The sequence below is a fragment of the Lissotriton vulgaris genome, chromosome 7, assembly GCF_964263255.1.
Source record: "Lissotriton vulgaris chromosome 7, aLisVul1.2, whole genome shotgun sequence".
Classification (NCBI taxonomy): Eukaryota; Metazoa; Chordata; class Amphibia; order Caudata; family Salamandridae; genus Lissotriton; species Lissotriton vulgaris.
This window is the reverse complement of record NC_141695.1, coordinates 584,206,813-584,226,490: the sequence shown is the minus strand read 5'-3', so window position 1 is coordinate 584,226,490 and position 19,678 is coordinate 584,206,813. Positions and strand designations below refer to the sequence as shown.

The window sequence follows — 19,678 nt, the reverse complement described above, 5'->3', positions numbered from 1 at the left end:
AGATATCTACAGCAGGCCCCTTAACCTTATAGGATATTTTAACATACAGACATTGCTACCAATTAAGGAGAATGGATTTACTACCATGTTTCTCCTTGGTGCCAATTTCTTTGTGGCAGGGTTTAAAAAAATAAATAAATGTTTGAGTTGAGGCCCACATTTTGAATATGAGTTGTGTCAATATTTTGGCACAACCCCAATGCAAATTCTAATTTGTTAAATAATGCAATGCGCTCAACTGTACTCGTGATAGACCTGCTAAACATGTGTGAGTTCTTAAGATCTGATGTCACTCCTGTGAGGTCATGGGTTGTGATGTGACTTCCTGCAATGTCACGTGCCATGGTGTCATTTCATGTCATGTCACATGCTGTGATGTCACTTCCTCTGATGTCATGCACAGTGATGTCATGTGCAGTGCTGTCACACCCATTCTGCTTAACTTGGTGATTCAGTGGCATTGCTATGGGTGGATAATGCCAGGGTACATGCCAGACAAAGGGACAAGACCCAGTCCTATAGAAGGCACGTCTGCCCAAATGGCTACACCCAAGAACCACTGGAGACATAAAAGTGCATAAAGTTAGAGAGAGATCTCTGTGCCTTAATAACTATATAATGCAATCCAGGATAGTAATTCCAGAGACCCAATGGACTTCTTTAAAGCATTGGGTGCTGTATTTATTAAGATAATTTTAAAGCTGTAGCCAACACGTGTTTCGTCCATAGGCCAGCAGGCCAAGGCTTTTTCAAGGCAAAATCGTGTATGAGATCATAAAATAAATGTGGTCTGGTAAATGAAAACGTCTCTGCGGTCCCAGTGGACTCCCCCACTTCTTTTTTTAGGACCCGAGCCCTGAGAACCAACGAGAGGTTTAGCTAACCCTTCAACGTAAAACCTCCCAGAACCCTGGACTGTGAGAATAATTTGTAACTGAGTCAGCAGAAGATACACGCTGCAAAGAAAAAAAGCCCTGACATCTGAGCTGCCCTGGTGTTGCACTCGGAAAACTGCCCGGGAAAGTACGTGTACCCATAGTTGCGGTTTTACCCAAGACAGTTTTACCACGCTATTACCAGTTCTTCCCCTGTCGTGATGACGGATATCGTTTTTTGGGTGTAACAAGTGGTACAATTGCTTGTTTCACTTCTTATCAATCGGCTCTCCCCTTGCATACTCCGCCTGCTTATACCTGAAGCAATTTGTATGGGGAAAATCTCGGGATAGAGTATGATTTGCATTGAACTTAGAAAGTGCAACTCTACTGTGCATAGAAAAGCTATGCACAAGGTAAACTTGCAAAGAATATTCTGGGTGCATTTCCAAGGGCATCTATGTTTAATTAGATGGAAATTATGCCACTATAAAATGATTAAGTCATGTTAGCATTAAGATAAACCAGAAAACTTTGCAAGGGGTGTAATTCAGTAACTTCTCACAATTTTACTGACAACAAAATACTGTGCACACCCAAACACGTGGCTAGATCCTCTCCTTATGAAATTAGGAGTATCAACGTGTGCCCGTGCCAAGCCCAGATCACTACTCACAACTGACCTCTTTATCAACACCCTTGAGCGACCATACAGCAAGCAGACCGGCCAAGAGGCGGAATGGAGCCTTATCATGGATAGGAAGTGCAGTCCTTTCCACTGCAGCACACTGTGAAAAAGAAGGTGTTTCTACGCCCTTCCTCTCACACAGAGCACTGGCAGGTGATGCTTTGATCATGGCTGAGGATGGCGAGCTGGCCAAGCAGGAAAGGGAAATTTTCAATTTTCCTACTGTCACTTCACTTCTCTTCAGTTGTGATCTGCTTGCCTTTAGCTTCTGAGACTGACAAGGAGGTGCCTGAATAACCCTATTGCCGGCCCACCCCCAAGACACGGTAGTTGCCAAAATTACATGTAGATGCACTTTGATTTAACCTCTATCCCTAACAGAGTCTAGAACTTTGCAGGGAAACAACATCGTAGAGTTCATTTTTGGTGATTTGTGACATAAAAATTCTAACCAGGAAAATATACCCAGCCTGGCAGAAATTCCTTTGTCTCTGCCTTTCTTGCATTTGTTATTAGCTTGTCATAGTTTCCTTTCTCTCATTTTTTTAAATTTGTGTGTTACTTTCAATGGCCCTTTGTCTGTCTGGCCTTTTCTGTCTATTTGTCCAGCCCTTCATGTCACTTTCTGTACATGTTGGTTTCTTTATTTCTTCTTCTACCTTTTATTCTATCTCTTTCTCTCGCCGTACCTTTCTCTGGTCTGTCTTGGTGGTAACGCCCTATACACCTCAGTTTAAGCCTTCTACTTCATTGTGCTCTGGTGGTGAACTGTTACTTCTGCTATGGAGTGATGGTGCAGAACCAGGTGACCCCCAGAAATTCTCTGACTTGGCCTACCATTCACTTCAGCTTAAATCTCTAGTATGGTCACTCAGTCCTCTGAGCTGTTTGCCTATTGAAAGCACAGGATCTACGCAATGGAGGCTCTTGGCGTTGCCATATCTAAACAACATTGAGTGGAGGGCAGTGTAACAGAGTCCATAATTTGGAAGCAGAGGCAAAGAAGAGTAAAATATAACACCCGACCATCAAGCAAAGGGTGACACTATCTAGCAAAAACTGTTACCATGAACCCACCTACTCTTATAGGAGAGGGTAAAAACAGACTGTGCAGCAGAAGAAACACAAAGTCTTTCAGCTCTCTTGCTAGCATCTTTTTACTTCTCCTGGCCTTTAATTACAAGTCTGCCATCTTCACTACTGTACCTCCATGCAGTGATTTTCTTGACAACATGTGTTGTTGTTCCCAGGGGGCATGCGTTGGCCTGAAAGTTTCAATATAAAATATAGTACCCCTGAGGCAAATATAGATTAAAGTTGAAAAAGCTCACTGTCCTAAGCTTTAGATTGTGTGTGAAGGGAAGGGTTGTGGTGGCGAGGAACAGATAGGCTTTTGCAGTGGGAAACCAGGTCACTTGATTCAAAGTAACAAGGCCCAATACATTGTTAGGCCCGGAAATTGTTGCAGCAATACATCATTCTACCAATTCTTCTCTCACTGAGTCTAGCTTTCAATCCCAGCTCTCCCTACTCTACACCTCTTTGCTCCTTGTGTCTTCAAGTTAGAAAAGTAAGTTTCTATTTTGAAACCTCAGCCTGTTGAGTGCTCCTTCTTCAATCAAACTTCCTAAGTACGGTTACTCCTACATTTGAGAATACTTAGGTAAGTAGTCATTTTGGAACCCTGGGTGTTAAGTAGTACTCTGTGCTGGGCTTATCTGTCTGTTGTTCTCTATGCCGCAACACCAGGAATTCTGCATACATGTCTCACTAGCGCACCACATCTAGCGTTTCTCTGACTCTCTACTTCTTTATCTCTGGCTCTTCATCTACCCTTTTCCTGGACTCCTCTATCCCCCTGTTCTGAAGGTGACACTTTCCTTCTACTCTTGCAGCTTCCAGCCAGCTGGGTTGATGGAAAAGATCCAGGCAATTGCCCAGAATGTCTCTGAGATATCCGTCAAGGTGGATCGCATCCTGCGGAACAGCCATTTCAACGAGAAAGGTGAGCTCTCCAACATCTATAGCTGGGTCAAGAGTAAAGTGAAAATAATTTAATTGAACGTGTATTTTCTAAGCACCTGATTATCCAGGAGTAGGGTGTCCTTGTGCTATTCTGCGGAACAGAAAGAGCTCATAGTATTGGCTTTAAAACAGAAGGATGTGGAGCTGTTTTCTAAACGTATTGATGCACTGCTCATGGTAACACAGAGAGAAGGAGGCAATTTGTCTCAGGTTTTGGTGGTGAGCATCCCTCCACGGTTAGACTTGAATCTGAGCACCTGCATTAGGGTGGGCCATGCTAGAATGCAGGGTCCTCGAAGGGATGTAGCTAGAGAAATGCAAGACTGTTTATGTTGGAAATTGTGCATTTTCTGTTGATAGGAAGACAGTGAATGTCCTGAGATGATGTGAAATTCTAGATCTATGATTGAGGCCAAGGATTAGGTGTACAGATTCATTTCCGATATGTTAGAGGTTCTCAAGGGAATAAACTAGAGGACTAAGAAAAAGCAGGTTGCAGTAATCTAGTAGGGGGAATATGAATGATTAAATACTAGCCTTGCAACAATAGGGTGGAAGAAGCATCAACAGCTTGCACATGCTTTTAATGAGGAAGAAGCAGATGCTACTGTTTGTTGATGGGTAAAGAGAAGGACACTTGGGGGGAAGGTGACTCCAAGATTACATACTAAATTGGCGTGAAGAGGGGAAGGATCAAATCCCTTTTCACGCCTTTCATGTGAACAAATGGAAGTGTCCTCGAAGGCTAGCACTGTGTTGTGTCGGAGTTCAGGCAAAGTGCATTGAGATCCATCCAGTAAGCCAGTGCTTTCATACAATCTTTGAACTGTTGAGATGTTGAGGTCCGTCAAGATTAAAGATAAGTTCAGCAAGTTCAATAGTTCCAACAAAGCACTAGGTAGTTACAGTTAGGTCTGCTTTTCCATAGACAGAGTGTTTTTGTTTGCCAATAACGTTGGCCCTGTTTGATGAATCTCCTTGAAACTTTCACAAAACATAGTTCATCTACCTCAGTTCCTTCCTGGGATGCTTCTGGGTCCTCCATCGAGTGGGGCGGAAAAAAAGGGGGGTCCCAAAACACAAAATCCCAATGCATTTTAATTGGACTTCTTTAGGACAGGTTACAGCAAATACTTCTGAACAGAACTATACAAAATTTGGCAGGAATCTAAATTTTGGTCTGCAGGTTGTGCTTTTTGTGATTTGGTGTAAATCCGTTCAGCAGTTTTTGAGATAGTAATTCGAAATAACTGTATATTTTGGCGGTTTGGACTTGCGAGACTCTCTGGGACTCTCGCAGGAGCACCATTTAAAAAATAGAGCATTCTGATTGGCCCACACAGCTTTATTTTTCCGTGGGCCATCTCGCTCCCACAGGAGTTAGACTCCAACGAAAGCGAGCGATCTGATTGGCTGCCAGCACCATGAGAACATTTTTGCTGCCATCTATTACAGGACTCAGAGTCTTAGTCCCCTGTCCTGAAGTTCTTTAACACCTTGGCTGCTAGGCGTTTTCCCCCCCTGTGCTGTTACTGCAGATTCTCCATTGTTCATGACGAGCTCAGCTCGTCATCAGCACAGCTCAACTGTGCATCATGACGAGCTGAGCTCGTCATGAGCATTGAAAGGGTTAAAAAAGAGATATATTGGGGTAGGGTAGGATAACCTGACCCGCTAGGCCCCATAGGGCTTGGGTACCACTTGGGTCTAAAAAAAAAGAACAGGCAGAAAAATCTGCAATCCTCGGAGACTCTCACAGAATCAAAAAATATTGGAGTTGTCATTAGTGATGTCATAGAACATGTCCTGAGTGATGTCATATGTGAGGTCAAGACCAGAGCATGGCGGGGCTCAAGTTACAGTCAGCGCTGCTAACTGTAACTGGTGAGTTTTTGTGTTTCTTTTAGTTGAAAATGTTAATATTGTCCATGACAAATTCACCTAACTACAACGTTAACTTGAACTTTGCTTTTTTCAGTGAATTTCAACTTTTTTTTAAAGTAAACTAATTTTTTTTTAGTGCATGTATGGTAGAATAAGTGATGAATATACCCTGTGTGAGATCATTCTTTTGAAAAGGAATGGCTCTCTATTGTAACATGACAGGCTTTATCAGTAGGGTGTACGGATGAAATGGATTCTCCTTTAAGACCTCTCTCCAAGATGAGAGGTGTGCATGGTATGGTGTGGGGATGGACTGGCCTCTCTTTTAGATATCTCTCTTGCAGATGATTGGCATGCGTAGTAGTGTGTGTGGATGGGATGGCTTCTCCTTTCATACCTGTCTCTTAGATTACATTTTTGCATTGTAGGGTATGTGGATGAACTGACCTCTCCTTTGAGACCTCTCTCTCATATCACAGGTGTGCATAGTAGGGTCTATGGGGTGCAACTGACCTCTTCCTGGAGACTTGTCTTTCAGATGATGAGTGTGTGTAGGTTGCTTCTCCTTTAAGTCCTCTCTCTCAGATGACAGGTGTGCATAGTACGGTGTGTGGAGGGACTGACCTCTCTGCTAAGACCCCTCTCTGCAATTAAGTTGTTGGTAGAAGGGTGTGGGGAGGGCCTGGCTTCTCCTTTCAGACCTCTTTCTCAGATGACAGGTGTTTGAAATGGGGGTCTCTAGTTGGCAATCATTTGCACCTTTGTCCAAGTAGGAACACGTCTTCCTAGTCAGGGTAAAGGGGTCACATTCTAAAATAACCCCTGCTCACCCCCTTGGAAGCTTGGAATGAGCAGACAGGCTTATCTCAGAGGCAGTGTGTAAAGCATTTGTGCAAACATACAGAAACATAGTGAAAAAACTACAAATAGACACCACATCAGTTTAGACAAATGCGTAATCTTTATCTAAACCAAACAAGACCAAAACGACAAAAATCCACAGTACAGTAATCAAAATATGACTTATAAAAGGTAGAAACAGTTTGTTCAAAACAAACTATATATACAACACTTTCAACACAAAGTACCTTGGGTGCTTCACAGTCACAAACAAAAAAAGCCGGAAGGTGATGTGTCGGTTCCTTGTGCCCAGGAAAGGTGATGCATCGGTTCCTTACTCCAGGGGAGGTGATGCATCGGTTCCTTACTGCCACACAATGGAGTAGATGCGTTGGTTCCTTTCTGAAGGGGCAGTGATGTGTCAGTTTCTCACTGTGCAGGGAGGTGATTCGTCAGTTTCTTACTGTAGCCCCGGTGTTGTTGTAGACGATGCATGAGGATCGGCGATGCTTTGATTCTTGATGCGGCAACGGCGCTGCATTGGTCCCTCCAACCGGGGTACCACAATGCTTTGGTTCTTGCAGCTGCACAGCAGGACCTGCATCAGAATTGGTGTGGTGAACTCGTATTTCGGTGATTGGTGCACAGGATTCGGTGTGCGGCAATTTCTCCAGCCGTGGGCAGGCACTGCATCGTTCTTCAGCAATGTGTCGGAAACAGGTGCTGATGTGGCGTGCTTCTTGAAGTTGCATTTCTTTTCCAGCTCCCAACTGCAGGAATACCTCACCAGAGGCCTAACTCAGCAACAAGCACCTCTTGGCAGGTCAGAACTCCCAGCGAGGAAGTTCAGGGGGGCTGGTGGTGAAGTCTTTGTGTCTCCTGAGATTTCAGAACAGGATTCAAGCTCTACTTAAAGCCCTTGGAGATCTTCCCCAAGCAGGAGATACACCATGCAGCAAAGTCTTTATCCTCTCCCTGGCAGAAACAGCCACTGGAGGCCAACCCCAGACAACACACAGACATGGGACAGTTATTCTCCTTCAGTCTTCCCAGCTCTTCTCCTTGGCAGAGGTTCCTCTTGAATTCCAGAAGTAATCTAAAGTTCTGGGTTCTGGGTCCCAATATTTATATTCCATTTCTCTTCATTCTCTGTGCTCTGTGCTCAGTCGAAACCATTTCTGTCCTCTCTGGTGCAGCTACCCGGCAGGAGGTGGAGACAGCATTGTGTAAGGCAGACCAGCCCAAATCAGATGAAAGGAAATCTCCTCACCTTACTCTAAATGCAGCCCAGGTCTATTCAACTCAGCCCTGACTCCTCCAGGAAAGGCAGGACACATATCAAGTGGCTCTCTACAGTGAATGCTCATCACCAGCCCATGTCACTCAAAAGCCAGACAATCAATCAACAAACCAGCAGAGCCCACAGGATGGCCAAACAAGAAAATACCTACTTTCTAAAAGTAGTATTTTCACACAGAGAATGTAAAAATCATCCTTCCTAAAAGATGCATAATAAGATTCTGAGTCCAGGCATACTAAACTTCACCTTCATATCTTGCACCAATGGGAATTTATATTTATAAGATGTTATAAATAAATTCCCATTCTATCCTATGGGACAGATAGCCTTTCAATAGAGAAAAACGAAATTCACTGTAGTTCACTATCAGGGCATGTTACACACATCAGGACATGTCCTGCAATTCACATACACTGCACCCTTCCCACAGGGGTACTTTGGACCTACGTTAGGGTTGACTCACATGGAAGAAAAGGGAAGGGTAGGGCCTGACAAGTGGGTTCACTTGCCATGTTGACTCCGCAGTCTCAAACTGCGCACAGACACTGCTGTGGCAGGTCTGAGAACCTTTTGCAAGGCTGATTGTGTGGGTGGCCCAATCAGTGCTGCAGGTTCACTAGCAGCATTTAACTTACAGACCCTGGGCACACACTGTACTAGGGATGCTGTGGTAAGTCAAGCAAGCCAATCATGGAAACACCAATCCATAGTCATAATTCACTGCACTGTGGCACTGACCATCAGTGGAAAATTGCCCAAAGCATCTAGAACAGCAAAAATGGAGTCCAGCACACAGCAAAATCACAGGAGGCAGAGGCAAAAATACAGGGGAAACCCACGCCAAGGATGCCAGGTCTAACAACGTTTGTGCATAGTAGTGTGTAGAGAGGGACAGGCCTCTACTAATAGACCTCTCTCTCAAGTGTTATTATTAGAGTGGGTGGATGGACTGAACTCTCCTTTTAGACCTCTCTCTCAGTTGACAGGTGCGCATAGTAGGGTGTGTGTGGGAAGAGATTATACTACTCCCAACCCTTTCCAAGGTGATATTGTAAATAGTAGACTCTGATAAACACCATGTCCACCAAGACTCCTTCCTACAGTAACAAGCATGCATACCAGAGTGTTTTCGAAGATCACCTAAGCCTTCCTATTATTCATGCTCTTAAGAGAATTAGGGATGGGTGGAAGTCGCGTAAGGGACTTTTGCGGAGAGGCACGGAGATTGAACCAATCTCCATGCCTCTCCGCATATTTCCGTTACGCGACACCCACCCGCCGGCCGCCTCCCGCCCGCAATATTAAACAACATTAAAGCCTAAAATAAGATTTTAAAAACGTACCTTATTGCGGGGTCATCTTTCTTGTCCATCTAGCGTTCTTCTTGGAACTGTGCATGCGCGGGAGCCTGCGCATTCCTCACCAGGAATGCGCATGCGCAGGCACATATACAAAGGCCAAAGTTGTTAGTATGTGTGTAGATATATATATATATGTATATATATATATCTATATACATATATATATGTATATATATACATTCCAAAAGCTTGGCGAAGTTCGTGCCTGCGCCTCTCAGTTCGTGGCGGGCCTCGACGGGGTTTCGCCTCACCCCAATAATTCCAGAAAATTACCGTCTACGATCGTTGACAGAGAGTCGAAGCCCAGGTCAGCTTTGTTCAAGTGCTTTTATTTGGCAACATCAACACCCAACGCGTTTCGCAGCCTTCGCCGCTTTCTCACGAGTGAATGGTGAGAAAGCGTCGAAGGCTGCGAAACGCGTTGGGTGTTGATGTTGCCAAATAAAAGCACTTGAACAAAGCTGACCTGGGCTTCGACTCTCTGTCAACGATCGTAGACGGTAATTTTCTGGGTATATATATACATATCTATGTGCATCTATATATGTGTATATCAATATATATGTATTTATATGTATATGTGTATATGTATAGATGTATGTGTGTATATATATATATATATATATATAGAGAGAGAGAGAGAGAGAGAGGGAGAGAGATCAACTTATTCAAACACAACACAGAACTTAAAATATGAAAAACAAATATCATCATCTAAAATGTAGAAATGTTTTTGTGATTGACAACAAAAATCTCACAAAACGAACAAAGTGGAGCACTGGTGACTAAACAGAGTTGCCAACGTGAACGTTCAAAGTAAAAACATGACTGGCTCCTAAATATGGACAGAAAGGAGATTGAAAACCAGAATAAGGCCCTGACTATGAGTTTGGCGGTCTTAGAGCGGGTCGCCATGCCAGAACCCCCAACTCCAAGACCATCAAACGCGGCCACCAGCTAACCGCCAGATTAGGAGTTTTCTCCTAGTCTGGCAGGAAGTCCTTTGGCAGTCTCACAGCGGTGCCTATTAGAAAAGCACCACAATGGGAGAACCATAACCGGTTCCTGCATGACATGGATTGTGAAGTCTGTGCCGTGCAGGCACAGGGGATGCATGCACACGGGGGGAACACTATGTGCTCCCTTGCATGCATCCCCAGACCTTGAGGCAACAGGGGACTCTATGGGGCACCCCTTTGTTTTCTCACCACCACCCTTTTCATGGCAGGCTCACCGCCATGAAAAATGTGGATGTGAGCAAACTCATAATATGCTTGGCAGTGCCGCAGTGGCCCCCCCTAGCATATTAAAGCCTCACACCATCACTAAACTGCTGAGGGATCACGAATCCCCATCGGTTGCAGTGGTTCTTTGGCAATTCGACTGTCAAACTCATAATAGGACCATTGGTGCGGCAATGACCACACCTCCACCGTGGCTACGGCAGTTTGTCGGGCCACTGTAGTCATAATCAGGCCCTAAGTCTACAAGTAGAAGTGGGAATGGAAAGATGATTTAAGGAACCAGGAAAAGAGAGTACATGAGCAGTGAGAATTCACAATATTGCAAACAAGACTGCAGAACACTAAACAAATAATCAAAAGGGACCGGAGTGAAAGGGGAGAAGAAACACAGTAAAAGGTAACAAGATGAAAAGCGAGGAGGATACAAATACGTACATTTCAAAAGGCAGCAGTGACGTAGGGAAGATAGGAGCCACTGCCGGAAAGGAAAAAAAAATGATAACATTATTTTAGAGGTTAATACAGTGGTCGAGAGTTAAACATATGCAAACGTTTTGCTTAAATCCCACTATAAAGGTGCTGTTCCTAAGCTGGGAACCAGAGGGGTGCATACATTAGAGAAAAGTAGAATGCAACAAAGGGCAGCTAAATCTCTTACCCAAGGTGATTAAAATCCCTTAAAGAAATTAGCTCCTTTGATAGACAAGCATTTTCCAGTCCTAGTACTCCTATAAATTGCAGTACTGGTGTCACGCTGTGTTTTATGTGGAATGGTAAAGAAGTTGCTTTGGAACAAAATTGGAAAAAAAATAATCGTAATGGTAATATGAATGCTGATTCAAAGAATGGTGGTCAATGTATAGGCGTCCTCATAGCAGAAGGCTATGTTAAAAGTAACTAATAGCACCTTATAGTCGCCTTAGAACTTTAAATTAAAGTTGTCCACTAGTTCAGAACAACACACTTGGTTATGCTGTGCCGGGACGCCTGGTCAACCAAGGGAAGTAGTTGTCAGTTTCGCTGTCCAAGTTGCAGAGGATTTTGGATTTATTGTCTTCCATAGTAGCCAATCGTATAAATTACGGAAATTGTATTGATGTTTTTTTTACACTTCTTTTATGTTTATATTATCTGTGTATTAGGTTACTTTATTACTATGTATTTGCAAAGATTTTAATTAATCGTGCATAATAAATATTACCTTACCTCATAGCAGAAGGGGAGTGCGTGCCCAAAAATATGAATATGGGAACTTCCGAATTCAAGTGACAAGCAATTTTGCAACTTTTTTCACATTTTGCAAGATTCACGAAGTGTGATGCTTGCAAATCAAAAACAAATGAGGTAGAATCAGAAGCACTTTGCAGCTTCAGAAAACTGTTTAAAAAAGCAGGTGCTCAGTTGTTGTTCGTTAGTCACCCCCATATGTATTTCCACCCCCCAGTACATTCCCTGCCCCATTATTCAGCCCTCGACCTGTCGCTGCAAATGTAAACACCCTCTCCTTCCAGCAAGCATCTCTTCTACACGAGCCCCCTCCTTCACGTACTGCCCTTGTGACCTCAAACACCTATCCCAACCCACAGTCTCCATCTCCCTCAATACCTCGTCATCCATTTGCTGTTTTTCACCAAGAGCAGTCCATTTGGGCCGGCAGCTTGGCTCCTGGTGAAGTCAGATGAAGCTGAAAAACATCATCTGACATCACATGGGTAAATAGTCTAAATTCACAGGCGAATTTTTATACCTTCTTGCTGCTCCTAGTTATAAGGCTGAAACTGCTTTGGTAAACCTGAGGGAAACATCCTTTACAACGCAACTTTTACCACACATTGCCTTTACATCGCAACTTTTACAACGCAAACCATTACAACGCATTGCGCTGGGGGGCGCTCTAGGATAGGGAATAGATTTAATTTACTATCCAACACCTTCCCTACTATCCACGGGGACTGGAGTTAGAATAGTAAATTAAACTATTCACTATCCAGCACCCCTCAACACTATGCGTTGTAAATGCATGCGTTGTAAAACTTGCGATGTAAAAGCATGTGTGGTAAAAGCATGCGTTGTTATGTCATATATCCAAACCTGAACACCAAGCAGGGACTCTGAGATGGGCAGACAGAATGGAACTGCCTGTCCATGCCGGGCAGAAACCCAGAAATCTATCTCTTATTGTGTTGTCAAGGAAAGAACAACTCCCAGCTGTCTCAGCATCTGGCACTATTTTATAGATCTATATTCTAATTAATTGCCTGGTTTTTACTCTGTCAGTTATGTTTGTTTTGAGCTGGGTCGATATTCTCTTCCCCCCATTCTTTCTTTGATTCCTCTAAGTACAATTAGGCTCATTGAGGGCCTTTCTTCAGCAGGTCTCCAGCCTGACATTTGCTTTGATTGGTAGGTTGCACTCTGGCAGCACACACCGTAGTAAGCAAACGCGGAGCCTTTTGATTGGTTGTTTCCTTCCATCAGCCACCCTGATTGCTCTTGTCTGGGTCATTCGTCTTTTTCCAGGAAAGCGCATGCAAAAGTTCACAGTTTGAAATGTCTGCACTTTTAAGGTGCAGCATTTGCCAAATTCTGTGGCAAATGAAAATTCATTTATTTAGCTGAATGTGTGTTCTCGTGGTATTTCTATTAACTCCTCCTGCCCAACTTCAAGCAATCTATTAAGAAGTGTGGCTCAGGGGTTAGAGGCGGCAGACCCAGAAGCTGAGATTGTCCCTGGACCAGGGTTCAATTCCCCGCCTCGGTGGGTCTTGGGCTAAAAAATTCCACGGACTCGATAATTCTCGCTATGGTGCCTTCACGGCCCCTCGCGGTGGGATGCCTGGCTTTCACCTTGTGGATACCCTGCTGGGGTTATCTCACAGGGGAATACCAGGACGGGTTCCCTAAGCAAGCGCTTAGATACTGACCTCGGTCAGTGATTTGCGCTATATAAATACATTTACATGTACATGTACAAGAGTCTGAGGTTACATCTTTAGGAGTATTCTAATTTAGAGGTCCAGAGAATTGTGTTAAGTGTGTGGGTGCCGCACTCAACGTGGTCTCCTTATGTAGCCTAGGAGAGGGCACTGGGTCAGAATCACCCTGCCCTTTAGTGGTAAACTTACATTTACGGCCAAAGATGGCTACAATTACCCATGCCAGGAATATACTGAAGGGATCCTAGCGTACATAAATGGTTTTACTACTGTAGGTTTCTGCGTCATGCTTGCAGAAGAATACAAATTAGTAATCCCTCTCCAGGGGCGGGAAGCAGCTGGAATAATGCTTGATCATCCTTGAAAGTTTGTGAACTCCCAACAACCTGCGCCTGTAGGCCTTCATAAACTGAAATTCAACCCTTTCCATCCTGGACATGGCCAGGAAGGGAAGGGGAACTGATCACCCACAGATTTGGTGCTAGTGTACGGGAGGGACAACTAGAATAATTGCTTTCACTGTGGTGAAAAAATGTGGTTTTGCACATTCGGCTGCGCTTCTCACTGTGTGTAAACATGCGCTATGTACAATTTTGCAGCGGGGTAAACATCTGCCTTAAAGTAACATGACCGGTGACAGTACACCTCGAAGGAAGCTTGCACCTGGTGTGACTCTTCATCCAGCTTACGAAGAAACCTATTTTGTGACTAGCGGAAATACGTGCCCGAAAAGCAGCTGCGGTTTGACAGCGTTGCGAAAACCTTTAAAGCAAATATTTCTGTTATTAGTACATTTGAATTTGAGTCAAATAAGTTAACTCTTATGGTTGCAATTCTGATTCTTCTTAAAAATGTTCAAGTTTGCAAGTTTTCAAGTGAGGAGACGCTATCGTCTGGTCTACTTTTCATATTGTTGCATGTGTTTTCCCAAGAAGACACACAAGATCACTAAGAGTCGATCAAAGGCCAGACAAGCATCGTATCCCTCCCTGCAGAACCGATGCCTGTTGCTGTTTTAAGGACATAGGATATGTTGAGCAGGAGTGCCGTATTTGCCTGGAAAGTCCTGATTTTTTTTGGTGTCCTGAAATATTTTGTTAAAAATAAATACTTTCCCCGGTTTTTGAGAGAGGGTCGGATGAGCTGGCACATTAATCACAATGCTGTACAGTCTCAGGTTTACACCAGGCCGCACCTCAAACTATGCACAGAAGTCCCCTTGCCTAGAGTCGCCTGCTGGGCTGCCTCTTTTCCTTCATACTTCTCAGCAATGTTTAATAATGAGTGAATCGCCACCTGGGAAATGGATCTCCCATGAAGTAGATTGTGTTTTTTTTAATCCAAAACCAGAAAAAAGTTACATTTATATTCACTGAAAAAAAAAACAAAGGTTAAAGAGACGTTATAGTTAGTTGAAAATGCCAGTTAAAACAACTCAGCCCCACCAGGGGCGACCAACCCCAATGGGATCCACCCTACTTTTTAATGGCTTTTCTGATGCCACAGGAGTTACTGTCTAATCACTGCTCATTCTTGTTAAAAAGAGAAGTACACTTTTTACACGTGCGGGGAATGAGATTTTAATATCTTTTATGATCAATTTGATAACTTATCTCATTCGACAATTTTGGATCGATCTTTATCTGTCATTGAGTAAAAGACAACCCCACATAAGTTTAGATAAACCCCATTAACTGACGCCACTCTGAAGAACCACTTACAACTGATAAAGTTTAAAAGGTTTAATATAAAATTAAGAAAAGTTGCATATACAATCCTCTCAGGATCAAATTCAACAAATATACAGGAACTAATAGGAACATATATTCCCTAAAGAACCTCAGTCTACAAACGAATACAATTAAAGTCAGTTCCAGAATCAGCAAATTAAAAAGCATCGATATGAAGTGGTTCTTCTGCGTCATCTACAGAAAGAGAAAAAACAATCAAGTTAAATCTGTCCCTACTCTATACTAAGTGACATCCCTACTTCGCAAGTTTCTAGAACCCTAGAAAGGTGTCAGCAGTTTGACTCCCAAAGAAGTTCAAACTCTCTTAGCCTCTAAAGGTAACTTAAGTTTAAGAAGCAGTACCCTCTCTCTGCCTACCCATCCGCTCTCTAAGGGTCCTCGGCCTACTGCTCCCTTGCGCTCTGATCTTTCTCAGCGCATCTGCTCAAGTCATCTGCTCTCTTGCTTGCCCTGAGCTCTTCGCTGTTCCCGCTAATCGCTATCTTCTCCCCGGGGTGCTGTCCCTAAAATACACAATCACAGTGTGGGTGGAACGCCCCTTCGACGCCCACCACGGACTTTCCCCGTGAGGTCATCTTCTAGCTTTTTCCATGGCTTCGTCCCTTCGCTGTCCGTTAAGGTTGACCTTTCTCATTAGACGCCATCTTCGTCTTCTTGCTGGTGACTTCATTCAACTTTACCTTTGACACTTTCGGAGCAAAATCTATCACCTTATCAGAACTTTTATTCTTTACGGCTGTACTTTTAACCTCATTTGGTCCTGTGAATGGTCATTTCAAAACAAGACTCAAATTCCAATCGTCTCCTCTCATGTTTAGGCAATAAACTTCGTCCGACATTGTCACCTTAAATCTAACAAGAACTAGACTCTTCGGCTTGCACCTTCAAGTGAAGGCTATTCACGACTCCTGTGAGCCCACTAAATTACCAACAGCGGACTACACTCCTGCGAACCCTTGGTCAGTCAGGTTATAATCACAAATGACCTAAAACCCTTCTCACATTCCTACAAACTTCTTCTACACAGTATAACCTTTAACATACATTTATATATGAACGCATTTAGCAAATCCTTTGCTTATATGTGAATACATTTACATAGAATACAAATTACATAGAATATAATTTTATATTCTCATTTGTTACATCGTTATGTGTATGCTCTCTGCACATTTCTCCATGTTACATTTCTCGCCATTTCTGCATTTAAAGTTACACACATATATGAATTCTACTTTGCACGTTCTTCTGTTCGTGAGCATTTCTACATTAGCCCACTACGTATACGGGCCTTCTAAATCTAATACATTCTAAAGTGAATACAGTTATGTTCCCTATATTACTTTGGTCACATCTGTTAACTTTATGCTATAAGCGTCAACTTCACGTTCGATATACATTTCATTCCTACGTTTATACGATATACCTCTAAATATGACTCGGATATACATTTTATTCAAATTGCGCTCTCTCAGTTCCCCCCTTTGATGACTTTTAGGAGTCATCACTAAATGCAATTTGAATAGTACCTTTAAACCGAACTAGTTACATCATTTCCTCTTTTCATCATTTCAAGTGTTCTCAAGCTTTTATACTGTTGATCTTGTAAAGCAGCTAATCTCCTTTCTTGTTCTCTCCTAGACCTTTGTAACCGGTTCGTCCTATACCATTTATATAGTTTCACAAATCCTAACAATGTGATTATACAAATTAATACTATTAATACAGGTTTTAATATATACCATACTATACTTTTACCAAGGTTGGCAAACCAACTTCCAACCTTTCCTACTCCATGACCTACTTTTTCCCAAACATTTATTTTTGTCATATCTTCGATCTCTTGATGAATCTGTGTAATGTTTCTTATGACCTTCTCAAGTGGTTTTGAATTATCAGGAATATAAGTACAACATTCCTGAACCTTCAAAGCCTTGCAAACTCCGCCTTCTTTTGCTAATAGCACATCAAGAGCAAGTCGATTCTGAAGAACCATTGCTCTAATCGATTGCATCTCACCTTCTATTAGCATTAATGACCTTGCAGTACTTGCAGATAATCTATCTACGACTGTAGCTAGTCTCCTGATCTTAACATCGTTAAGTATTAAACCTAACATAGGAAACATCGCTCCAAATATGTCTCCTACTACTTCTGCATCTCCTACTTCTCTTTTCGTTCTTGTCGAAGCCTTTCCTTCTATGATCGCTAAATCCTTTGCATGGTATATTTTGGGGAAGACAATTGCCAAGTAACACGAACCATACCAATTGTCAGGCAGTTTTACATAGGCATTTCTCCCGCATACAAAATATACATTAGGAATCACTTGCATCTCCTTCATGAAATCCTTCGTGTAGTACTCTAATCGAAAAGCATGTTCGCAATTTACTTCACCTACAAATACACTCTCATAATATGTCTTGCTTTGAGTTAAACATAACTTTCCTTTCTGCGTTCTATCCAATGCTATTGGACCATTGCTACCTTTCTTTTTATGTGCCTTCTCTTCTTCGGTCCAATCAGTTTTCCACTGTCCTGACATTTTTAGAATCTTCTGCCTTCTGTATCGGTCATCTACTTGTCCTATGAACTTTTTCTCAATCTCTGACACTTTGCAAGTCAGATTGTTTCTACGTGCGTATGATGTATCTAATGTATCCCAAGGAAGGAAGAATTTGGCTAGTCTATCCTCCTTTTTGTAATAGTCCCACTTATTCATTTGCTTATAATTCGGAACTTCAGGCAGTACCGAATCATAATTTGAAAAGTAGTACTCAAATCCTTCTCTACCATAAAATATACTAAGCAGTAAACTACATGTTATCCCATAAGTTAATGGGAGATGATGATATCTGATGCCCTCATCTACAGAAGCCGGCAATTGCATACATACATAGCAATCTTTGGCCTCCATGGCATCGATATACTCGTACAACAGTTTGGCATATGCGTTTGACCTAAAGTTTCCCTGTGACTCGTCTACATGTAATCTACGAGCTTCATCTGCCAATAACGCTTTTTCACGAATAACATTGCTCTCCTCCTTCTTCCCATCAAGAGCAGGTTTCAAAGTCGTTACAGGCTTTACATCTGCTATTCTTTGTCTGTTTCATGTCCTATTATGTATGATATGGTCACTACTGCAATTATGAGAAATATTACTACAGCTATAAGTGTACCTATTATACATCTGGCTTTTCTGTTTGGGTTGCCGTTCTCCATGTTGTCAAAAACAGCGTAACTCTTTCTTTTGCGAAAAGTTCTCCTTTCCAGTCTTTAGTTTGCTTTGTTTTCTTCTCAGTTTGTAAAGTGCTCTTTATCAACAAAGTCTCTTTTTTCGCAACAATGTCTCTTTATTTTTAACAACAGACAACCCTAACCCTTCTCCGTCCTCTAAATGTAATCCCTAATTTTATTCTTCTTTCCACTCGGCGCTAGGTTATCTTCTTCTTTATAACTTATATACAACAATCTTTATACATCAACAATTATTCTTGTACCTGCAGCTCTTGCAACAAGTTCCAATAATTCAAAACGAATGACTTTTTCTTCTTCTTCCGGAATTTGATGACCAAATGTTGGAAATTGTAATCTGTTTAACACTAAATCTTTAATCTGACTCAAGTATGGGGGTATGGGAAGTGTGAAAGTCAGTAATCCCTCAGTCTCGAGTCCAGGAGTCAACATCCATATCTCCACTGCCACAAATGGATCTAGATCGATTACCTTCACGTTCTTCACTCTCCCAGATTTCTGTCCCCAAGACATCTGCTAGATAAGTCCACTCTGGGGTGGCGTACCTTCTGCAGGGCACACGTACCCTTCTCGATCTTCTTGGACTCTCCGTTCCTGAGTCTGTAGTTTCTTCTTCTTGATCTGAATCTTCAGCGATCGGGACAAGAGTTTTCTCCTGCTGTGCCTTTAAGCTTGGCCTCTTTCTTCTCTCTGGCCAACTTGCGTCGTCACTCCTTGTCCTCCTGCTCCTTGTTCTTGGACCCGTCTCTTGGTCACTCTCAGCTTGTTCAGTATCTGATTCAATCTCCCAGTTACCTTCTTCTCCTGAGGCGACTTCGGTCTCACTAGTGTCTTGACCTTCGTCGACCTGTTCTGTCACAATCTCAGCCTCTTCGATCACCTCTACAGCTTGGCTTTCCCCCTCTATGGCTTCTCCGCTTTCCGCTGGATTCTCATCCGAGAGAGGAGCTGTTTCTTCTAGAGGTGTTGGCACTCTTCGAGTGTGTGAAGCATGTATCCAATTTGGCAGGCCTCCACACTTCACTGCAGTGTTCGTAACAAGTATGACTTGAAATGGTCCTCGCCAACGCACGTCTAGGCAGTTCTTCCTGACATGCTTTTTCACCAAGACCCAGTCCCCCGGACTCAGGTCATGGCACAAGTCTTGTGCTGATGGAACCTCTGCAGCCTGGACCTGGAGGGACACAGAATTAATGGCATCAGATAGTCCCTTGCAGTAGTCCAAGATCAAGTCGTCTGTGATGTTCAATAACGCTGCAGTCGGAACCGATGGCAATCTCATAGCTCTCCCCATTAACACTTCATGTGGAGAGAGACCTGTTTTTCTATCTGGTGTACTACGTATGCTCATAAGAACCACTGGAAGTGCGTCTGGCCAACTCAGGGATGTTGATGAACAAACTTTGGCAAGTCTGGACTTAATTGTGCTGTTGATTTGCTCTACAATCCCTGAAGCTTCTGGTCGATAACTGCAATGGAGCTTCTGATCGATACTCAAAGCTGAGCACAACATCTT

At 42.9% G+C, this 19,678-nt stretch overlaps 1 protein-coding gene across 2 annotated transcripts in view; it reads left to right on the top strand.

Annotated features, from left to right (window-relative positions):
• The window catches only part of MGAT5B (alpha-1,6-mannosylglycoprotein 6-beta-N-acetylglucosaminyltransferase B), a 795,006-nt gene that overhangs the window by 423,665 nt on the left and 351,663 nt on the right, over nucleotides 1-19,678 (top strand). For both annotated transcript variants that reach the window (XM_086930672.1, XM_086930673.1), the window contains exon 4: nucleotides 3,459-3,568. In XM_086930672.1, the coding sequence (XP_086786798.1) occupies nucleotides 3,459-3,568 (110 nt within the window). The remainder of the gene's footprint in view (nucleotides 1-3,458; nucleotides 3,569-19,678) is intronic.